The sequence below is a fragment of the Pristis pectinata genome, chromosome 5 (assembly GCF_009764475.1).
Source record: "Pristis pectinata isolate sPriPec2 chromosome 5, sPriPec2.1.pri, whole genome shotgun sequence".
NCBI classification, from domain to species: Eukaryota; Metazoa; Chordata; class Chondrichthyes; order Rhinopristiformes; family Pristidae; genus Pristis; species Pristis pectinata.
The window spans coordinates 926640-945488 of NC_067409.1; the positions used below are offsets into that span (position 1 = coordinate 926640).

Genomic DNA, 18849 nt, shown 5'->3' on the forward strand with positions numbered 1-18849 from the left:
GGAGGCTCAGCAGCAACATGTGAGCCTTCAATGGAGAGGCTGGGGAACTGGGGATGGTTCTCCTTGGAGCAGAGAAAGTTAAAGAGATGCCAGTACACCCTGCTTGGCTGATGTAGCAAAGAAGGAGGGAGTTCTCCGGAGGAGAGAGGCTCAGAGAGCAGGACACGCGGACAGCAGCCCCACAAAGGAAGGAGACCTGTGATGGACTCATGGGGCCTGCAGGTGGAACCTGGAGCAGGGGGCGGTGCTTCTGCCCCTCACCTGCTACCCCATTCTACAGCTCAGGTCATCCTGACCTCAGCCTCAGCTCCCCTTTCCCACCAATGGTAGAAGCAGGTACCGTCACAGCACTTGGACAGGTACATGGATAGCAAGGGTTTAGAGGGATAAAGGCCATACCCAGGCAAATGGGACTAGCTCAGGTAGACAACTTGGTCAGCATGGACGAGTTGGGCCGAAGGGCCTGTTCCCGTGCTGTATTACTCTATGACTCTGTGTGAATCACATCCCCTGTCTCTGGGATTCCTGCAGGATGAAGTTCCGTTACCTACTGCTGCTTGCTTCTCTCTGTGTGATCCTTCACTTCACCAAGTCACAAGGTAAGACCTTCCCAAGCCTGGATTAGAGGGTATCAGCTGTTAGAGAAGGTTGGACAAATTTAGGTCTTTCTCTCCAGAGTGTTGGAGGCTGAGGGGAGACCTGGTGGAGATTTTTAACACAATGCAAGGCATAGACAGAGTAGACAGTCAGAATCTGTTCCCCAGGGTAGAAATGTCAAACACCAGAGGACGCGCTTTTAAGGTTAGAGGGGGAAAGTTTAAAGGCAACGTGAGGGGCAAGTTTTTACGCAGAGGGTAGTGGGTGCCTGGAATGGGTTACCGGGGATAGTGGTGAAAGCAGGCAGTTTGGTGGGGTTTAAGAGGCTTTCAGATAGACGCTTGAATATGAGGGGAATGGAGGGATATGGATGATACACAGGAGGAGGACACTTAATGAAATACGTATATTAGCAAGAAATCGACAAAAAATATTCTGATACTCCTAATCTGGAGCTTTATAAAAAGAGAACAGAACTCCAATTACAACACCGTTTATTATTAACATCTTCAATTGAAAATTTATTACTTAAAACCAGAACTCAATTTTATATACATGGTGACAAATCTGGTAAATTATTGGCCAACCAATTGAAAGCCACTTTATCCAAACGTCAGATTAATAAAATTCGTAAACATGATGGTACCTACACGACAGATCATGTTCAAATTTATAATTCCTTTCAAGAATCTTATACTTCTTTATACCAGTTATTGAATGGGAATATCTATTCAGTACACTTCAAAAATTTAATTTTAGCCCTAAATTTATATCTGCAATCAAACTGATTTATTATACACCTATGGCTTCAATACTTACTAATAATCAAAGATCCCCATTGTTTAGGCTTCCTCAAGGTACTAGACAAGGTTGCCCTTTAAGTCCTTTATTATTTGATATTGCTTTGGAACCCTTGGCTATTGCACTCCTGGATTCTTCAAACATATGTGGTATTACTCGTAGACAGAAGATTCATAAGATATCTCTTTACGCAGATGACCTGTTACTTTATATTTCTAATCCGGAGGAATCTATCCCTGAAGTACTATCACCACTAGATCAATTCAGTGTTTTTTCTGGCTATAGATTAAATCTTAATAAGAGTGAACTTTTTCCATTAAATATGCAAACCCCAATTTATAGCCAATTACCTTTTAGATTGGTAACTGACTATTTTATGTACTTAGATGTTAAAATTACTAAGAAACATAAGGACTTATTTAAAGTTAATTTACTGCCTTTAATTGACCATGTTAAACAATTATTTACTAAATGGTCCCCACTGTCTCTATCATTGGTAGGCCTAATTAATGCAGTTAAGATGAATATTTTACTATAACTTTTATATTTATTTCAAGCGATTCCAACTTTTGTCCTGAAATCTTTTTTTGACGCTATTGATTCTGAAATTCTTCCATATATTTGGCAGAATAAAAACCCAAGGTTAAGTAAGAAATACTTACAAAAACTAGAAAAGGATGGTGGTATGGCCCTGCCTAACTTTAGATTATTTTATTGGACAATTAATATCAGATGTTTAATTTTTTGGATACAAGATTCAGATGTAATTCAATGTCCCAAATGGGTATACCTTGAGCACCAATCAGTACACGGATTTTCATTAGTTTCTATTTTAGGAGCTGCACTCCCTTTTGCAATTACCAAATGAAGTAAACATATGACTAACCCAATAGTTAAACATACAATACGAATATGGTTTCAATTTTGTAAATTTTTTGGATTGAATAAATTTAACTTGTCAAGTCCCATTCAATCTAATTTTTTCTTTCAACCATCCAGAGTTGACTCAGCTTTTTCCATATGGAAAAGGGAATAGTATGTTTTCGTGATCTATTTAGTGATAACTGTTTTTCATCTTTTGAACAATTGTCTAACAAATACAATTTGCCTAGATCACACTTTTATCGATATTTGCAGATTAGAAATTTTTCAAAAGCTGCTATACCCACTTTTCCCACACCATATAAAACTGAAATTACGGAAAAAATTTAGGTCTTAATCCTTATCAGAAGGGCTTGATAGCAATAATCTATGATTTAATTATGAAAATACGTCCAGGATCACTGGACAAATTAAGAATGAATGGGAAAGTGAACTCCAGACATCTTTACCTACAGAGACTTGGAAGAAAATTCTTCATTTAGTTAATACATCTTCAATGTGTGCCAGACACTCTTTGATACAGTTTAAGGTGGTTCACAGGACCCATATGTCAAAAGATAAGCTAGCCCATTTTAATCACCATATAAATCCTATATGTGACAGATGTAAATCGAATGTGGCTTCTTTGACACATATGTTTTGGTCCTGTCCTCTTTTGGAAAAATATTGGAAAGACATTTTTAGCATTATCTCAACTGTATTGAATATTGATTTACAGCCTCACCCTATCACTGCAATTTTTGGATTACCAAGGATGGAGTCTGACCATCTATCTGCCTCCGCTAACCGTATGATTGTCTTTGTTACCTTAATGGCCAAACGATCCATTTTGCTTAAATGGAAGGATCCAATACCCCTGACTACTTTTCAATGGTTCTCTCAAACTATATCATGTTTAAATTTGGAAAAAATTAGGAGTGGTACTGTCAATCCTTCGCTTAAATTTGAAGATATTTGGAGTCCGTTTATTCAATATTTTCACATGATGTAGATCCCCTTTCAATAACTTTTCAATTTAAAGGAATAGAGTTGACGACATAATATTGCTCTGTTTTTATTGAGAAATTTCATTCCAGTTTTTTTTTCTTTTTTTTGAAATTTTCTTTATAGTTTAGTTTGTTATATTATTTACAATTTTTTTATTGATTTGGGGATTTTTTTCTTTTATATATACAATAAATCTTTTTCTTTCTTTTCTTTTATATTATATTCATCTACTGAGATCGTGAGATCTAAACATTTTTTTATTTTTTATTTTTTTAATGATTATCCATGCCATGATTGTTCTCCTGATCTCTCTGTATTACAAGTACAATCACTGATGTTACATATTAATCTGTATTCATTTGGAAACTAATAAAAAGATTGAAAAGAAGATACACAGGAGGAGGACATTTAGTATAAATTGGCATCAAGATTGGCACAATATGGTGGGCCGAATGGCCTGTCCCCTGCTGTATTGTTCTGTGCTTGTTCCCACTCCTCAAACGTGGTGATGCATTGGCAGAGAGCTGATGGACCTGTGTGCACTTCCTTCCCATGACGCGGATCATCGGTGTAGCCTGGGTCAGTGCGGCGAGACACAGACCAGCAGCCTGTCATGGATCAGAGAACATATAACAGTACAGCACAGCAACAGGCCCTTCTGCCCACTGTGTCTGTGTCGGCCATGGTACCAGTCTTACTTACCCCACCTGCCTGCACGTGGTACATATCCCTCCACCCCCCGCCTCTTCATGTCTGCCTAAACACCTCTTAAACACCACTGTCATATCTGTTTCCACTGACTCCCCTGGCAGCCCGTTCCAGGCACCCAGCTACATATCATTCTGTCCAGCACAGAGAGAGAAAGAGAGAGAGTTAGAGAGTTAGAGAGAGATAGTGAAAGTTAAGAGAGCGAGAAGGAGAAAGAGAGCGTTTGTCTCCACGTGTGAGTGAGTGAAAGGGTTGGACGGGGTGTGGGGGGGGTGGGGGTGAGGGGTCAGTGAAAAGACGAAGGTCTGGGACATGAATTGACTTTGATGGACTGGGGACCTTCACTTTGAAGGGAGGCCAAGGGTAACATTTTGCAGAGGGTAGATATGAATTCCAGTAATTATTCATTCCAGTCAGCACAAAAATAACTCAGGAACGATGCTCAACTGTTGCCCCGTGAAGGAAGTGAGGGACATGATTAGCTGCAAAGAGGAGGCCAATAAATTTGCCAGAAAAATCAGCGGGGGTGGGGGGGGGGATTTAGAATTCAGCAGATGAGGACAAATGTGGTGGGGGGAGGGGGGTGGTGGAGTCTGAGACTGAGCTCTGCAGTGAACAAGGACTACATGTTTGTACTTTTGTCCCCTGTAAATTATGCGAAGAATATTGTTAGTGAAGGCAAATGTTGGTCCCCAACACTCTGAAACCAGGGACATTATAATTGGGAACAGAGAAACAGTGGGATAATTACACCATGATTCCATCTTCCCAAAGCAGGGTGCAGGTAACTTCCCAGAGATATTTGGGAACCAAGTGTCTGGTGAGAGGGAGCAACCAGAGCAAGTCAGTGGGAGTGAAGGAATGGCGGAGAGGAATCTGATCCCCAGGGTCTGCTGGCACAGACTCAGTGGGCCAAAGGGCCTGTTTCTGTGCTCTATCACTTGATGGCTCTCTGACCTGGTGATCTACCTTGAAATGATGGATGCATTGTGCTCATCTTCCACAGAACTCAGTACAGCACAGGAACAGGCCCCCCCAGCCAATGATGTCTGTACCCGTACCCTCTAATCCAGGCAGCATCCTGGTAAACCTCTCCTGCACCCTCTCCAAAGCCCCCACATCCTTCCTGTAATGGGGCGACCAGAACTGCACACAATACTCCACATTTCCTTCCTAAATTCTTCTGACCCTGCAGCAGATCCTGCAGACTGGAGAGGGGCAACTGTAACCCAAGTACTTAATGGATGGAGAAGAAGAACAGGCAGAGCCGGTCGGTTGGTGGATCGGCAGCTGTGGGGGAAATGCAGGAAACCGACCCAAGCTGCAATCGGAGATGACTGGGAGAACAGTAACAGGACTGGAGATCCATGTGGGTTTATGACAGGGAATCATGCTGTACTAACCTCCTGGAACTGCCTCACACTGTGGACTGTGTCCTGACGCAGACTGCGGACTGTGTCCTGACACACCATGGGGACTGTGTACTGACGTAGACCGGACTGTGTACTGACACAGTTTGTGAATCAGTTGACAGTCTGGAAGCAGAGGAAACAAATGTTCCTTTCGCCAGTTATCAGATGACAGCTTGTGGGTCCACGTGTATCTGTGCTTGGGCTGTTGATGTTATCTATCATGGTAAATTTTAATGCTCAGAGCATTAAGGGCAAGCATGATGAACTTAGAGCATGGAGCTATGAGGTTCTGGCCATTACAGAGACTTGGTTGAGAGGGACAGGAATGGATGCTTAATGATCCAGGGTTTCAGTGTTTTAGAAAAGATAGAGAGGGAGGTAGAAGGGTCGGGGGGGGGGGGGGGTAGGGAGAAGTTGCACTATGAATCAGGGACAATATCCCAGCTGCACTCAGAGGGGACATAATGGAGGGCTTGTCCACTGAGTCTATATGGGTAGAACTCAAAAAGATGAAAGGTGCAATCTCTCTGGGATTATACTACAGATTCCCCCCGCCCCCAATAGCCACTGGGACATTGAGGAACAGATGTGCAGGCAGATTAGGAAAGGTGTAAGAACAACAGGGCTGTTGTCAACTTCCCCAATATAGACTGGGACCTCCTTAGTGCAAGAGGCTTAGATGGGGCAGAACTTGTTATCTGCATCTAGGAGGGTTTCTTCAATCAATTTGCAGATAGTCCAACGAGAGGAGGGGCCGTACTGGACCTGGTGTCGGGTAACGAGCCTGGCCAGGAGACCGACCTTTCAGTGGGAGAACAGTTGGGGAACAGTGACCACAACTCCTTACGTTTTAAGACAGCTATAGAAAAGGATAAGTATGGACCTTGCAGTAGAGTATTAAATTGGAGCAGGGCAAGTTATCAGAGTATTAGGCAAGAACTAGAGAGAGTTAATTGGGAACAGCTGATTTTGGGTAAGTCCACATGTCACATGTTAAGAGGGTGTTTAAAGACCAACAGCACAGAGTACAGGACAGGGATGTTCCAGTAAGAAGGAAGGACAAGGATGGCAGGGTGAGGGAACCTTGGAGGTCAAGAGAAGTGGTGAATTTAGTCAAGAAGAAAAATGAAGAGCATGTATGGGTGGTGTAGAAGACTGTCCAAGGATAAAGAGGGATGTAGACCAGCTGCGGATATGGGCAGAGGAATGGCAGATGGAGTTTAATCCGGCCAAATGTGAGGTGTTGCACTTTGGGAGATCAAACGTAAAGGTACACTACACAGTTAATGGCAGGACCCTTAACAGTGTTGATGTACAGAGGGATCCTGGGGTTCAAGTCCATAGCTCCCTGAAAGTGGCTGCACGGGTTGACAGGGTGGTGAAGAGGGCATATGGCATGCTTGCCTTTATTAGTCGAGGCATTGAGTTCAAGAGTCAGGAAGTTATGTTGCAGCTTTATGAAACTCTGGTTAGGCCGCATCTGAAGTATCGCATTCAATTCTGGTCGCCCCATTACAGGAAGGATGTGGAGGTTTTGGAGAGGGTGCAGAAGAGGTTTGCCAGGACGCTGCCTGGATTAGAGGGCATGAGCTATAAGGAGAGGTTGGACAAACTTGGGTTGTTTTCTCTGGAGCAGCGGAGGCTGAGGGGAGACGTGATAGAGGTTTATAAGATTATGAGAGGCAGAGATAGAGTAAACAGCCGGTATCTTTCTCCCAGAGTTGAAATGTCCAATACCAGAGGACATGCATTTCAGGTGAGAGGGGGAAAGTTCAAAGGGGATGTGTGGGGCAAGTTTGTTTACACAGAGAGTGGTGGGTGCCTGGAATGTGCTGCCGGGGTGGGGGTGGAGGCAGATACAACAGAGGCATTTAAGAGGCTCTTAGGTAGGCACATGAATGTGCAGAGAATGGAGGGAGATGGTTCATGTGCAGGCAGAAGGGATTAGTTTAGTTAGGTGTTCAATTAGTAGTTTCATTGGTTCGGCACAAGATGTTGGGCCGAAGGGCCTGTTCCTGTGCTGTTCTGTTCTGTGTTCTATGTTATATGTGTGTTCTATGATCTGTGTTCTATCGGTGATCAGTTCGAGGAAACTGAATGCAACATCTCGCAGACGGCACTAAGGTGCGGAGAATGCGGGCAGTGGGAGCTGCGGGGAGGGTGCAGAAAGGCCGGGCGAGTGGGCAGATGCAGCACAGGACGGAGGAGACAGATCGACAGTTTGTTTTGTGGCTGGTGATTCGCTGGGGAAAGGGGTGGAGTAACCTGGGGTGTCCTTGCTCACAGTTACTGCAGCAAGGGTTGTATGTGAGGGAGGGAGCATGGCTTCAGTGGTGAAGGGAAGCGAGGGACCCAGGAGGTCTGGCTGCTCCCGCACGGGGCCTTGGTGAGACCAGCTGGGGGGGAGTGCGTTGTGTCTGAGGGAAATGTTGTGCTCATGGACGGAGGGAGAAGTGTCACGAACCAGCAACAAAAGAAACACACTGAGCATGATTTAGTGTTAAAAACTATTTTATTAATCACTACTTATGATAATACGTAAAATAAAAGTAAAAATGTTAGTATGTTAGAATTCAAGAATGTTAAACCTCAAACGTTAACCCCAAAACTAAACTCTTTGTGTGTGTGTGTGACAAAGTCCAAAACTCCCAGTTCCTGAATGGTTCTTAAAGTTCAGTTCCGCAAGCCATAAGGTGAAACATGAGCAAGGGCTTCTTCAACAACCACCGTTGTCTGAAGATAAGACGTAGACGTAGAGAAACATAGAGAGAGTACATACGAAATCCAAATGTTCCATGATGGAACCCAAACGACACTTCAGTGTTTACTCGGTAGTGACTTCCTCAAAACCGAAAAGCATCCGAACCGTGGTCGTCCACACACAAATACCTGTTTCCTTCTACAGGTCAGCAACAAAGTGAACTCCACCGGATTACTTCCAACTTCCATACATGGATTTCAGTGGCAAACACAGTTATTGTTTCTCATCCATCGATAGAGAAAACAAGCAGGCTGGTGTCTCTCTCCCTTCTCTCTCTCTCTCCTTCTTCTTCTTCTTCTGACTCCTTCAACAACGTCATTACGTCCTTTATCTTCTATTGACGTAAGCACGCCCCACACACACATACACACACACTCTCTATCTTAAAGGGACTTTCACTGAGTCCGTAACACCTCCCACCTAAAAAAAAATTTTCCCAAGAAAATTTTAACCGCGCATACAGTTAGTAATGTTAATAATTATCATGCTACACAACTACAGACTATCAGATTAGTACAGATACATGTTTCACATTTAACATCGAGAAAGACAATCAGCAATCACATTATCTTTGCCTTTAATGTGAGTTATCATGAGATCAAACTCTTGCAAAATTAAACTCCAGTTTAACAGCCTTCTGTTCTTGTTTTTGACTCGGCTCAGAAACACCAATGGGTTATGATCTGTATATACAGTCAATGGTTTCTGAGCGGTGCAAACATATACACTGAAATGTTGCAAGGCTAAAACAAGCGACAGTAATTCTTTCTCTATGGTGGAATAATTCTTTTGATGCTCATTAAATTTCTTTGAAAAGTAAGCTACAGGATGGTCAATATCATCAAGGTCACCCTTCTGCAACAACACAGCTCCTGCAGCTTCATCACTGGCATCTACTGCTAATGAAAATGGCTTTTCAAAGTCAGGTGTTTTGAGCACAGGATGGTAGCATAAAATGGCTTTCAGCTTCTCAAATGCTTCTTGACAAGAATCTGTCCAAACAAACTTTACTCCCTTCTTCAGAAGATTAGTTAGGGGAAGAGCAATATCAGCAAAACTTTTACAAAATTTTCGATAATATCCAACCATTCCCAAAAATCTTTTAACAGTCCTCGTACCTGTGGGAATAGGGAACTCAGATATTGCTTGAACTTTTGCCTGAACAGGAGCTTGCTTGCCTTGACCTACAACATAACCAAGATACGTCACAGTGGCATGGCCAAATTCACTTTTAGCCAAGTTAACTGTAAGGTTAGCCTTGGAAAGTCTTTCAAACAACCTTTCTAACGCAGAGATGTGATCCTCCCATGTATCATTCCCAGTCACTAAGTCGTCAATGTAGGCATCTGTATGTTTTAACCCATGAATCACTGAATTAATCATTCTTTGAAATGTTGCCGGAGCATTTTTCATTCCAAATGGCAAAACATTGTATTCATACAATCCAGAAGGGGTTACAAAGGCTGAAATCTCCCTTCCTCTATCTGTTAATGGAACACACCAGTACCCTTTTAATAGGTCAATCTTTGTAAGAAATTTTGCCTTTCCCACTCTGTCTATGCAATCATCCACCCTAGGAATAGGGTAAGTATCTGACTTTGTTACAGCATTCACTTTCCTGTAATCTGTGCAAAATCTAACAGTTCCATCAGGCTTAGGTACAATAACACAGGGCGAACTCCAATTTGAAGTAGAATGTCTAATAATATCATTTTCCAACATGTATTTTAGTTCCTGATCAACAAGTTTACTTTTTTCCACATTCATTCGATATGGGTGTTGTTTGATTGGTTTTGCATCCCCAACATCAACATCATGGGTAATTATCGATGTTCTGTTTGGAACATCTGGGAACAGATTTTTAAATTTTAAAATTAATTCTCTCATCTGTTGTTTTTGTGAAACTTGTAAATGGTCCAACTTCGTTTCAAGGTTCTCCATGATATTTTGGTTTTTTAGTTTTGATGGAACAATATTTGGTCTAAATTGGCCTTCCTCAACATCAACATCAGGCATTCTAGAAACAACCTTTACATCATCCACCAAGGCCACAACTGAATCCCTCTCATAATAAGGTTTTAGCATGTTTACATGACAGAGTTGTGTTTTCTTGCGTCTATCTGGTGTTTTGATTATATATGTTAGATCAGTCACTCGAGATTCAATAACATAGGGTCCAGAAAAACGAGATTGCAAGGGATTATTTTGGCTAGGGAAAAATACCAACACCTTTTGCCCCACTGCAAATGTCCTAGGCCGAGCACGTCTATCAAAATATGCCTTCATTCTTATCTGGCTGGTTTTCAAATTCTCTCTCGCTAGCTGGCAGACTCTCTCCAACCGAGTTTTAAATTTTTGGACATAGTCCAACAGACTCAAGTGCACTTCCTCATTAACCCATTGCTCTCTCAACAACTCCAAAGGTCCTCTCACCCTATGTCCAAATACAAGCTCAAACGGACTAAATCCTATTGACTCCTGGATTGATTCTCTAACGGCAAACAAAAGTAAATGGATACCTTCGTCCCAATCCTTGGTGTTTTCAAAGCAATAAGTCTTCAGCATATTTTTGAGAGTAGAATGAAATCTCTCCAGAGCTCCTTGAGATTCTGGGTGATATGCAGATGATACAATCTGCTTTGCTCCCAGCTCATAGACTATTTGTTGAAAAATTTTTGACATAAAATTACTACCTTGATCAGATTGGATTTCTTTTGGCAAACCAAACAAGGTAAAAAATTTTACAAGAGCCTTTGACACCGTCTTGGCCTTAATATTTCTAAGGGGTATTGCCTCTGGAAATCTAGAAGTGGTACACATGATGGTTAACAAATACTGATTTCCAGTCTTAGACTTTGGTAAGGGGCCAACACAGTCCACAATCACCTTCGAAAAGGGTTCACCAAAAGCAGGAATTGGTTTCAATGGAGCCACAGGGGGTTTTTGATTTGGTTTACCCACCATCTGACATGTGTGGCAGGTTCGACAAAACATCACCACATCTTTTCTCAAACCAGGCCAATAGAATTGTTTCAAGATCTTCCCTACAGTTTTATTCACACCAAAATGACCACCCAAAGGCATACTATGGGCCAGGTTTAAAATTTCATCCCTATAAACTTTTGGAACAACAACCTGATGAATAACTTCCCATTCCTCAGTAACAGGAACATGAGGAGGTCTCCATTTCCTCATTAACACTCCATTTTTGACATAGTATCCAGTTGGCACTTTCTCAATCTCCTCACATGAGAGAGCTTTTTCTTTCAATTCTGTCAACTCAGGGTCCTTTGTCTGTTCCACCATAAAATCCTTCCTCGACAAAGACAAATCTTTAAATTCAGGCTCACTATAAGGATGTTGATCCTCCAGCGAAGACAGAAAAGTCTCAGATAAGGCATCATAATTTTCTTCCTGTTTAGGACTGTCACAAGGAACCACATCAGACTGCACCGGACTGTCTGTCTTGGCTAATTCTCTAGCTCTAGCTCGAGTCACCGCACATGATGGGTAAACATCTGGATCATTCTCAGACTCATCAATCCTTGGTTTGGTTGTTAACCGTACCACAGGATCACTTTCTCCATTTGCAAGGTCATTTCCCAATAACAAAGAAACTCCTTCCACTGGCAAACTAGGTCTTGTCCCTATCTCGACTGGTCCTTCTACGAACTTTGACTTTAAAATCATCCTGTGAAAAGGGACAGACATGGTCTCACCTGTAACGCCTCGTACTAGATTTACCTCACCAGTGTCACTTTCTTCACCAAAATTTAAAACACTGTCCAGCAAGAGAGATTGACTAGCCCCAGTATCTCTAAGAATTTTCACTGGCACCTGGGGTGACTCATCATTCAGTGAAACAAAACCCTCCGATACATACGAACGGAATTCTTTTCTCACCTCCTCCAACTTTTCCGCTTTTCCCTCTTGCAAGGACTGATCTTTAACAGCATCTCCTAAACCTTTTTGATTTTTAATTGCCTGAAAGCAAGCATTGGGCACAGCTTCCTTCTTTTTCTTCAAAAGGGCACAATTAGATATCACATGGCCAGGTTTCTTACAGTAATAACAAGTACGCTCAACAGGTTTCTCCAGCCCTGGCTTCTTTTCATCCTTTCCTTTTTGATTACCTCCCAATTTAATCTCTGGTTTACCTGGATTGTCTTTGTAACTCTTTTGAAAGGTTTTAGGTTGTCCCCATTTGGATTTATGGGTTAAAGCATAATCATCTGCCAACCTAGCAGTTTCTTGTAAAGTTTCCACTGCCTTTTCATTTAAATATGTTGTTAATTCAGCTGGAACACATCTTTTAAAGTCTTCCACTAGTATCAATTCTGTCAATTTATCATAATCCCCATCTACATTTTTAGCCAGGCACCATCGTTCAAAACACATTCTCTTTCCATTGGCAAATTCCATATAAGTCTGATCTGCAGATTTCCTCAAGTCTCTGAATTTTTGTCTATAAGCCTCAGGGACCAATTCATAGGCCTTCAAAATAGCTTGTTTTACCTTGGTATAATCAGCTGCATCCTCAGCAGACAAGCAGAATAAGCTTTTTGAGCTTTACCTTTAATCACACTCTGTACCATAAGAGCCCATCCTTTCCTTGGCCAGTTTGAACTCACAGCAACCTTTTCAAAATGTTGGAAATACTGATCAACCTGATCTTCCTCAAAAGGAGGGACTAATCGAACCTCCCTGCTGGCTGAAAAACCATCTTCAGAATCAGATTCCAAACTCCTACGCTTCATTTGTAACTCATTCTGCCTCTGTTTCTCCTTCTCCTCACTATCCAGCTCCATCCTCTTCAATTCCATCTGCTTCATTGCTAGATCAGCCTCTATCTTCATCTGAGTTAGCTTTTGTTCAGTCTCTAATTTCTTTTGTTCGGCCTCTAATCTCTTTTCCTCTTGTTCGGCCTCTAATCTCTTTTGCTCTCGTTCAGCTTCTAATTTCTTTTGTTCTCGTTCAGCCTCTATCTTTAACTGGGTTTGTTCTCGTTCAGCCTCTATCTTTGCCAGCTGCACCTGTGCCTCAGAAATTGCTATTTCACTGCCAGGAAACTGTTTTAACACTTCCTTCTCAAACACCTTCTTTTCCACATAATGGCCAGCTATCAGTCTCTGAATATCTGCCTTTCTCATAGACTGCTTTACTTCTGTAAGGTTTAGCCTTGTAGCAATCTTTATCAGATCATCCTTTTTCGCCACCTCCAATCCCTTTTGGGTTGGTGACTCCAAAAATGCCTTAATATCCATTGCTGCTGGTTTCCACACACACAAGCCAATTAAAAAGAATTTATCAGACCTCCCTCAAAAATCTTTGGATTGGATCCTGGACGAATCTCGTTAACCTTGGGAACTATCCCGGACGAGCCCCCAATTTTGTCACGAACCAGCAACAAAAGAAACACACTGAGCATGATTTAGTGTTAAAAACTATTTTATTAATCACTACTTATGATAATACGTAAAATAAAAGTAAAAATGTTAGTATGTTAGAATTCAAGAATGTTAAACCTCGAACGTTAACCCCAAAACTAAACTCTTCGTGTGTGGGTGTGACAAAGTCCAAAACTCCCAGTTCCGGAATGGTTCTTAAAGTTCAGTTCCGCAAGCCATAAGGTGAAACATGAGCAAGGGCTTCTTCAACAACCACCGTTGTCAGAAGATAAGACGTAGATGTAGAAAAACATAGAGAGAGTACATACGAAATCCAAATGTTCCACGATGGAACCCAAACGACACTTCAGTGTTTACTCGGTAGTGACTTCCTCACCCCGAAAGCATCCGAACCGTGGTCGTCCACACACAAATATCTGTTTCCTTCTACAGGTCAGCAACAAAGTGAACTCCACCGGATTACTTCCAACTTCCATACATGGATTTCAGTGGCAAACACAGTTATTGTTTCTCATCCATCGATAGAGAAAACAAGCAGGCTGGTGTCTCTCTCCCTTCCCTCTCTCTCTCTTTCTTCTTCTTCTTCTGACTCCTTCAACAACGTCATTACGTCCTTTATCTTCTATTGACGTAAGCACGCCCCACACACACATACACACACACTCTCTATCTTAAAGGGACTTTCACTGAGTCCGTAACAGAAGCACCAAGGTTCGCTGCTCCCCGGGACGGCGGCACTGATGTCTGAGCCACTGGAGCTGAGAAGATCCAGAGGGCGTCTCCCGGAAACCTGCCGAATTCCAACAGCACCAGGCAGAGCGGGTGCAGGGAGGATGTTCTGCTGGGAAACAGTGCCAGCCTCCTGGACATCCAGTCTGTGTGATGGGCTGGGCTGTGGGTGCGGGAGGTGCCAGATCCCGTCCTCGGGATATGGGGCTGCCGCTCGATCGGGAGAAACGTCTTCGCCCTGGGGCGGTGACCCTGTGGAATCCGCTCCCACCGAGGCAGTGACTAGAGACGTTTCTCAATGGTAATGCGGGCGAAGCTGGGAACAGGGGACTGGACGGGGCGATCAGCCTGAGGGGGTGGGACAGGACTGAGGGCCGAGTGGCCTCCGGCTCCTGTTTCCTAAGTGTCCAGACTGAGGGATTGGTGTCCAGACGCCCATACGTTGTGAGCTGGCTGCTCCTGCCTGCCCCGTGGTTGACCCCGAGGTTTCTGCCACAGAGAATGTGATCGCGGGAGTTCGGGCGACCCAGTCCACCACCTATGCACATTACGGAGACGCAGATAACGCCATCGATGGAAACCACGACAGCCGATTCCGGCACTCGTCCTGCAGCCGCACCAGACGGCAGTCACGCCCGTGGTGGAGAGTGGATCTGCAGAAACACTACCGCATCTACGTGGTCAGCATCACCAGCGCGAACCGGATGGCCAAGAGACTGAAAGGAGCCGAGATCCGGATCGGAGACTCGCTGGAGAACAACGGCAACAGCAACACCCTGTGAGTGAGGGGAGCCCGTCCGTCCCAGGCCCAACACCCCCGCACCTCCCGCACCCACAGCCCACCCTACCACACACACTGGATGTCCGGGAGCCTGGCACCGTTTCCCCTGAAGGTGACCCTGTAGAGGTTTGTAAAACCACGAGTGGCGTGGATAAGGTGGGTGGTCCCAGGGGAGGAGAGTCTAGCATGGGTTTAAGGTGAGAGGGGAGAGATTTAAAGATGACCTGAGGGGCAACTTCTTCACCCAGAGGGTGGTCAGTATCTGGAACGAGCTGCCAGAGGAAGTGGGTGAGGCAGGGACGTTAACAACATTTAAAATACATTTGGCCAGGTCCATGGATAGGAAAGGTTTAGAGGGATATGGGCCAAACACGAGCGGGTGGGACTGGCTCGGGGGGGCAACACAGTCGGCATGGACGAGTTGGGCCGAAGGGCCTGTGTCCGTGCTGTGGGACTCACATAAACCCTTCGGGGGGGGGGGGGGGGGTCCCTGGAATGGGAGGGGGCTGCGGGGGAGACGGACAGTCCAGTGGCTGAGTTCAGGACACCGTGTAGTCTGTGGAGTCTGCCCTGCTTCCGGAGGTCCCGTGTCCTCTACCCCGGCGGCGTAGCCAATTCATCGACGGAGCCCACAGCCTTCATACTCTCTCTCTCTCTCTCCCTCAGCTGTGCAAAGATCACCCACATCCCCGCGGGACAGACTGCCAACTTTTACTGTGAGCCCGCCGGCGTCCACGGTCGCTACCTGAACATCTATCTGCCGACGTGTCGGGGTTCCCTCACGCTGTGTGAGGTGGAGGCGTTCGGAGTGCACGAACCCCACTGATCCGGCTCCCGACGTGAGTACTGCTCACTACAGTCACCACACTCACACCACCCCTCCGCTCCCACCTACCCTACACTTCCTACCCTCCTTCCCCTCCGTCCCCCACCCTCCAAATGCCTTTTGGGAGATTTGGATGCTACTTCATCAACAGAAGCTCCACGGCCTTGGTCAAGCATGATTCCTCCTTCATGAACACACACCGGCTTTCTACGACAACCCACGTTTGTCCTGGTGACAACGATTCTGCCACGGATTACTAGAACTTTCTCCGTCACTGAAGCTAAACAGACAGGTCGGTAGTTGCAGGGTTTCCCCGGACACCTCTTGCATTTTTCCAGCCCTGGGTCACCACCCCAGACCTACCGATGTCTGAGAGATTATGTCCGGGCTTCTGCAAGTCCCCTCTTGCTTCCCTCAGCAACCTGGGATGAATCCCACCTGGTCCTGGAGTTTTATCCACTGGAGGTGGGACCAGCCTTTCCAGGCCGCTCTCTTTATCAATTTTACCTCACTGAGAATCCCGACAACACCTTCCTCCTCTGAGACTCCTGCAGCATCTTCTCCCTTGACGATGTAAAGTCCACCTTCAGCACCTCCGCCACACACCACCACCCCCCCCCCCCCGCCCTGTCTCCAGCAGTAGATTTCCCTTCCTCTCCCTGGCTCCATCTCTCCTCTTCCAGCCCTTTTCCTCTTCACGTCCCGCAGGACATTCGGGATTCCTTCCTATGGTCGCTGCCAGACTTTCTTCACCCTCACCCTTTGCCTCCCCCCACCTCCCTCCCCCTCTCCCTCCCTCTACCCTCCCCCACCTCCACCTCCCTCCTCCCTCCACCTCTCTCTCCCTACTCCCTCCCTCCACCCCCTCCACCCTCCCCTCCCTGCTGGATCTCCCCTGTGCTAACAAGCGGCCTCTCTCCGCTTTCTCGATTCTATCCCTTTGGATCCGGGGAGCTCCTCTGTAATTTCCTTCCGCTTCTCCCCGATGGGAGCGTCCCCAGACCACAGCCGAAATGACTGCACCAGAAAGGCCTCCCATTGTCACTGACCGCCTGCCTGCCACACATTGGGTCCCATTTCCCGGGGCAGATCTCTTCTGAGCCCACCTTCCCCACAGGCTTTGTTACGCTAACCGCTGCACTACCGTGCTTGCCACTGACGTGTCCTTCCTCCCTATGGGCTGTTAGCCGACAGAACAGTCCCAGACCTGCCGTGTCCGGACTCACAGTGAATCAGGCCCTTCACCCCGCCGTGTACACACCGACCATCTCACGGCCAATCAACCCACCGACCCGCACGTCGTTGGGATGTGGGAGGAAACGGGAGCCCCCGGGAGAAACCCACGCGGTCACAGGGAGAACGTGAAAACTCCACACAGACAGTGCCCGAGGTCGGGATCGAACCCGGGTCTCTGGAGCTGAGGGTGGGGGAGGGGGGTGCAGCGGCGCATGTAAAATGGTGCACCCTTTCCTGTGTGTTCCTGGCCGCCCTCCTCCCACCACAGGCACCTTCCCCACAACAGACGACTCCCTCTCCTTCCCCCCCCCCCGCCCCCCATCCCGAGTTCCTCTTGTCCCGGGTCTCTCCCGCTGGGAGTCCCAGCCCAGCCGTGGTGACGGCGGAGAGTCCGAGGCAGCAGCTGCAGAGACAGCGCGGTGCAAGTTCCACCGCGTTCACCCGGGGGAGGCGGGCTGGGTGGGTCACCGCCCAGGGGACTGGTTAAAGCCCGGGTACCCCCCCCCCCACCCCCTCCCAGCGACCACATCAACAGCTCGTGGACACCTCCTTCAGAACAACCGAGCAGGGTCTGTCCCGCCGCACCGCTGGCATCCCAAGTGCGGAGGCGTCCTGGCGCTCGGGACTGCGGTCAACAACCTCCACTCCCACCTCCCCACCCCCTCCCCAACTGGCATTCACACAGTGTTGCAGGAGCAGTCCCACCATTAACCGTGTCTTTCCTTCTAGAATGTTCCTGTGCTTCCGGCTTGTGCAGCCGATCCAGACAGAGAACGGATACAAATCCGTATCCCGGACCATCCCGGTCCCACCCCGCTTCAAGCAGCACTTTTCACAGCAAGCCTGCCTTTCAGGGATTCAGGGTGGGGCAAACTGAAACAAAGGAGGCTTCAGATGCTGGGTTCCGGTGGGAGTGGGGAGGGGAGTTGTAACCGAGAGCTCCAGATGGCCACTGTGGACAGAAGATGCGCTCGGTAAAGCGGTCGCCCAGTCTGTACTTGGTCTCACTGATGAGGTCACAGATCCAAGCATCACTCTGGCATGTTTTGCAGGTTCTCTGAGACGGACACTGGGCGCGAACTGGCAATCTCCGCTTCGTGCTTCCGGCTTTTGCAACCGATCCAGATGGAGAACAGACCTCCGTATCCCGGACCATCCCGGTCCAACCCTGCTTCAAGCAGCACTTTTCACAGCGAGCCGGCCTTTCAGAGATTCTGCAGCATTGCCCAGAACGAAGGACAGCGGGTGGTGGTGGGGGAGAGACCGGGAGAGACCAGGGAGCGGACACCACTCAGCGCCTGGGACACACTGTCGGGACAGAGGGAGCGTCCTCTGCCCCACCACTGCCTGTCACGCACCTTTCCACTGGGAACGGCGCTGGACTGTAAAACCCCCGCTCCGTCCCGGCCGGGATCAGTCCTACATCCGCGGGGCAGCCTCGTTGGGAGCCGTGTGACGGGCCGGTGTCCGGGTCACGATCCACTGCCTGTGCCGAGCTTCCCTCACTTTGAGCGTGTGTGTAATCCCCAATCTGTGCCTTTTCTGTCTGAATAAATCAGCGCAACAGCTTCTGCAAACACCCCCCCTCCCGTCCCGAGTCCGTCTGTTCTTGTGCACCGATCGCAACACGTCGACAGATGCAGCAAATGGTGGGGAAGGGAGATGGGCGGATCGGCCTCTGTTGCAGGAGAGTCGAAGTTCGGTGATAGGGCGGTAATGTC

The 18849-nt window shown here is 46.6% G+C and overlaps 1 protein-coding gene across 1 annotated transcript; it reads left to right on the forward strand.

Moving 5' to 3' along the window:
• Positions 1–433: 433 nt before the first annotated feature.
• Positions 434–18486, forward strand: LOC127570701 (fucolectin-like). The gene is made up of 4 exons (XM_052016487.1): positions 434–599; positions 14784–15063; positions 15733–15905; positions 18181–18486. The coding sequence occupies exons 1-3, from the start codon at positions 533–535 to the stop codon at positions 15890–15892; spliced, it is 507 nt and encodes a 168-aa protein (XP_051872447.1). The 5' UTR covers positions 434–532; the 3' UTR covers positions 15893–15905; positions 18181–18486.
• Positions 18487–18849: the final 363 nt, after the last annotated feature.

Coding starts and splice junctions, on each gene's coding strand:
- LOC127570701 (XM_052016487.1), top strand. CDS start 533: ATGAAGTTCCGTTACCTACTGCTGCTTGCTTCTCTCTGTGTGATCCTT. Junction 600..14,783: donor TCACTTCACCAAGTCACAAG/GTAAGACCTTCC, acceptor TTTCTGCCACAG/AGAATGTGATCGCGGGAGTT. Junction 15,064..15,732: donor AACGGCAACAGCAACACCCT/GTGAGTGAGGGG, acceptor TCTCTCCCTCAG/CTGTGCAAAGATCACCCACA.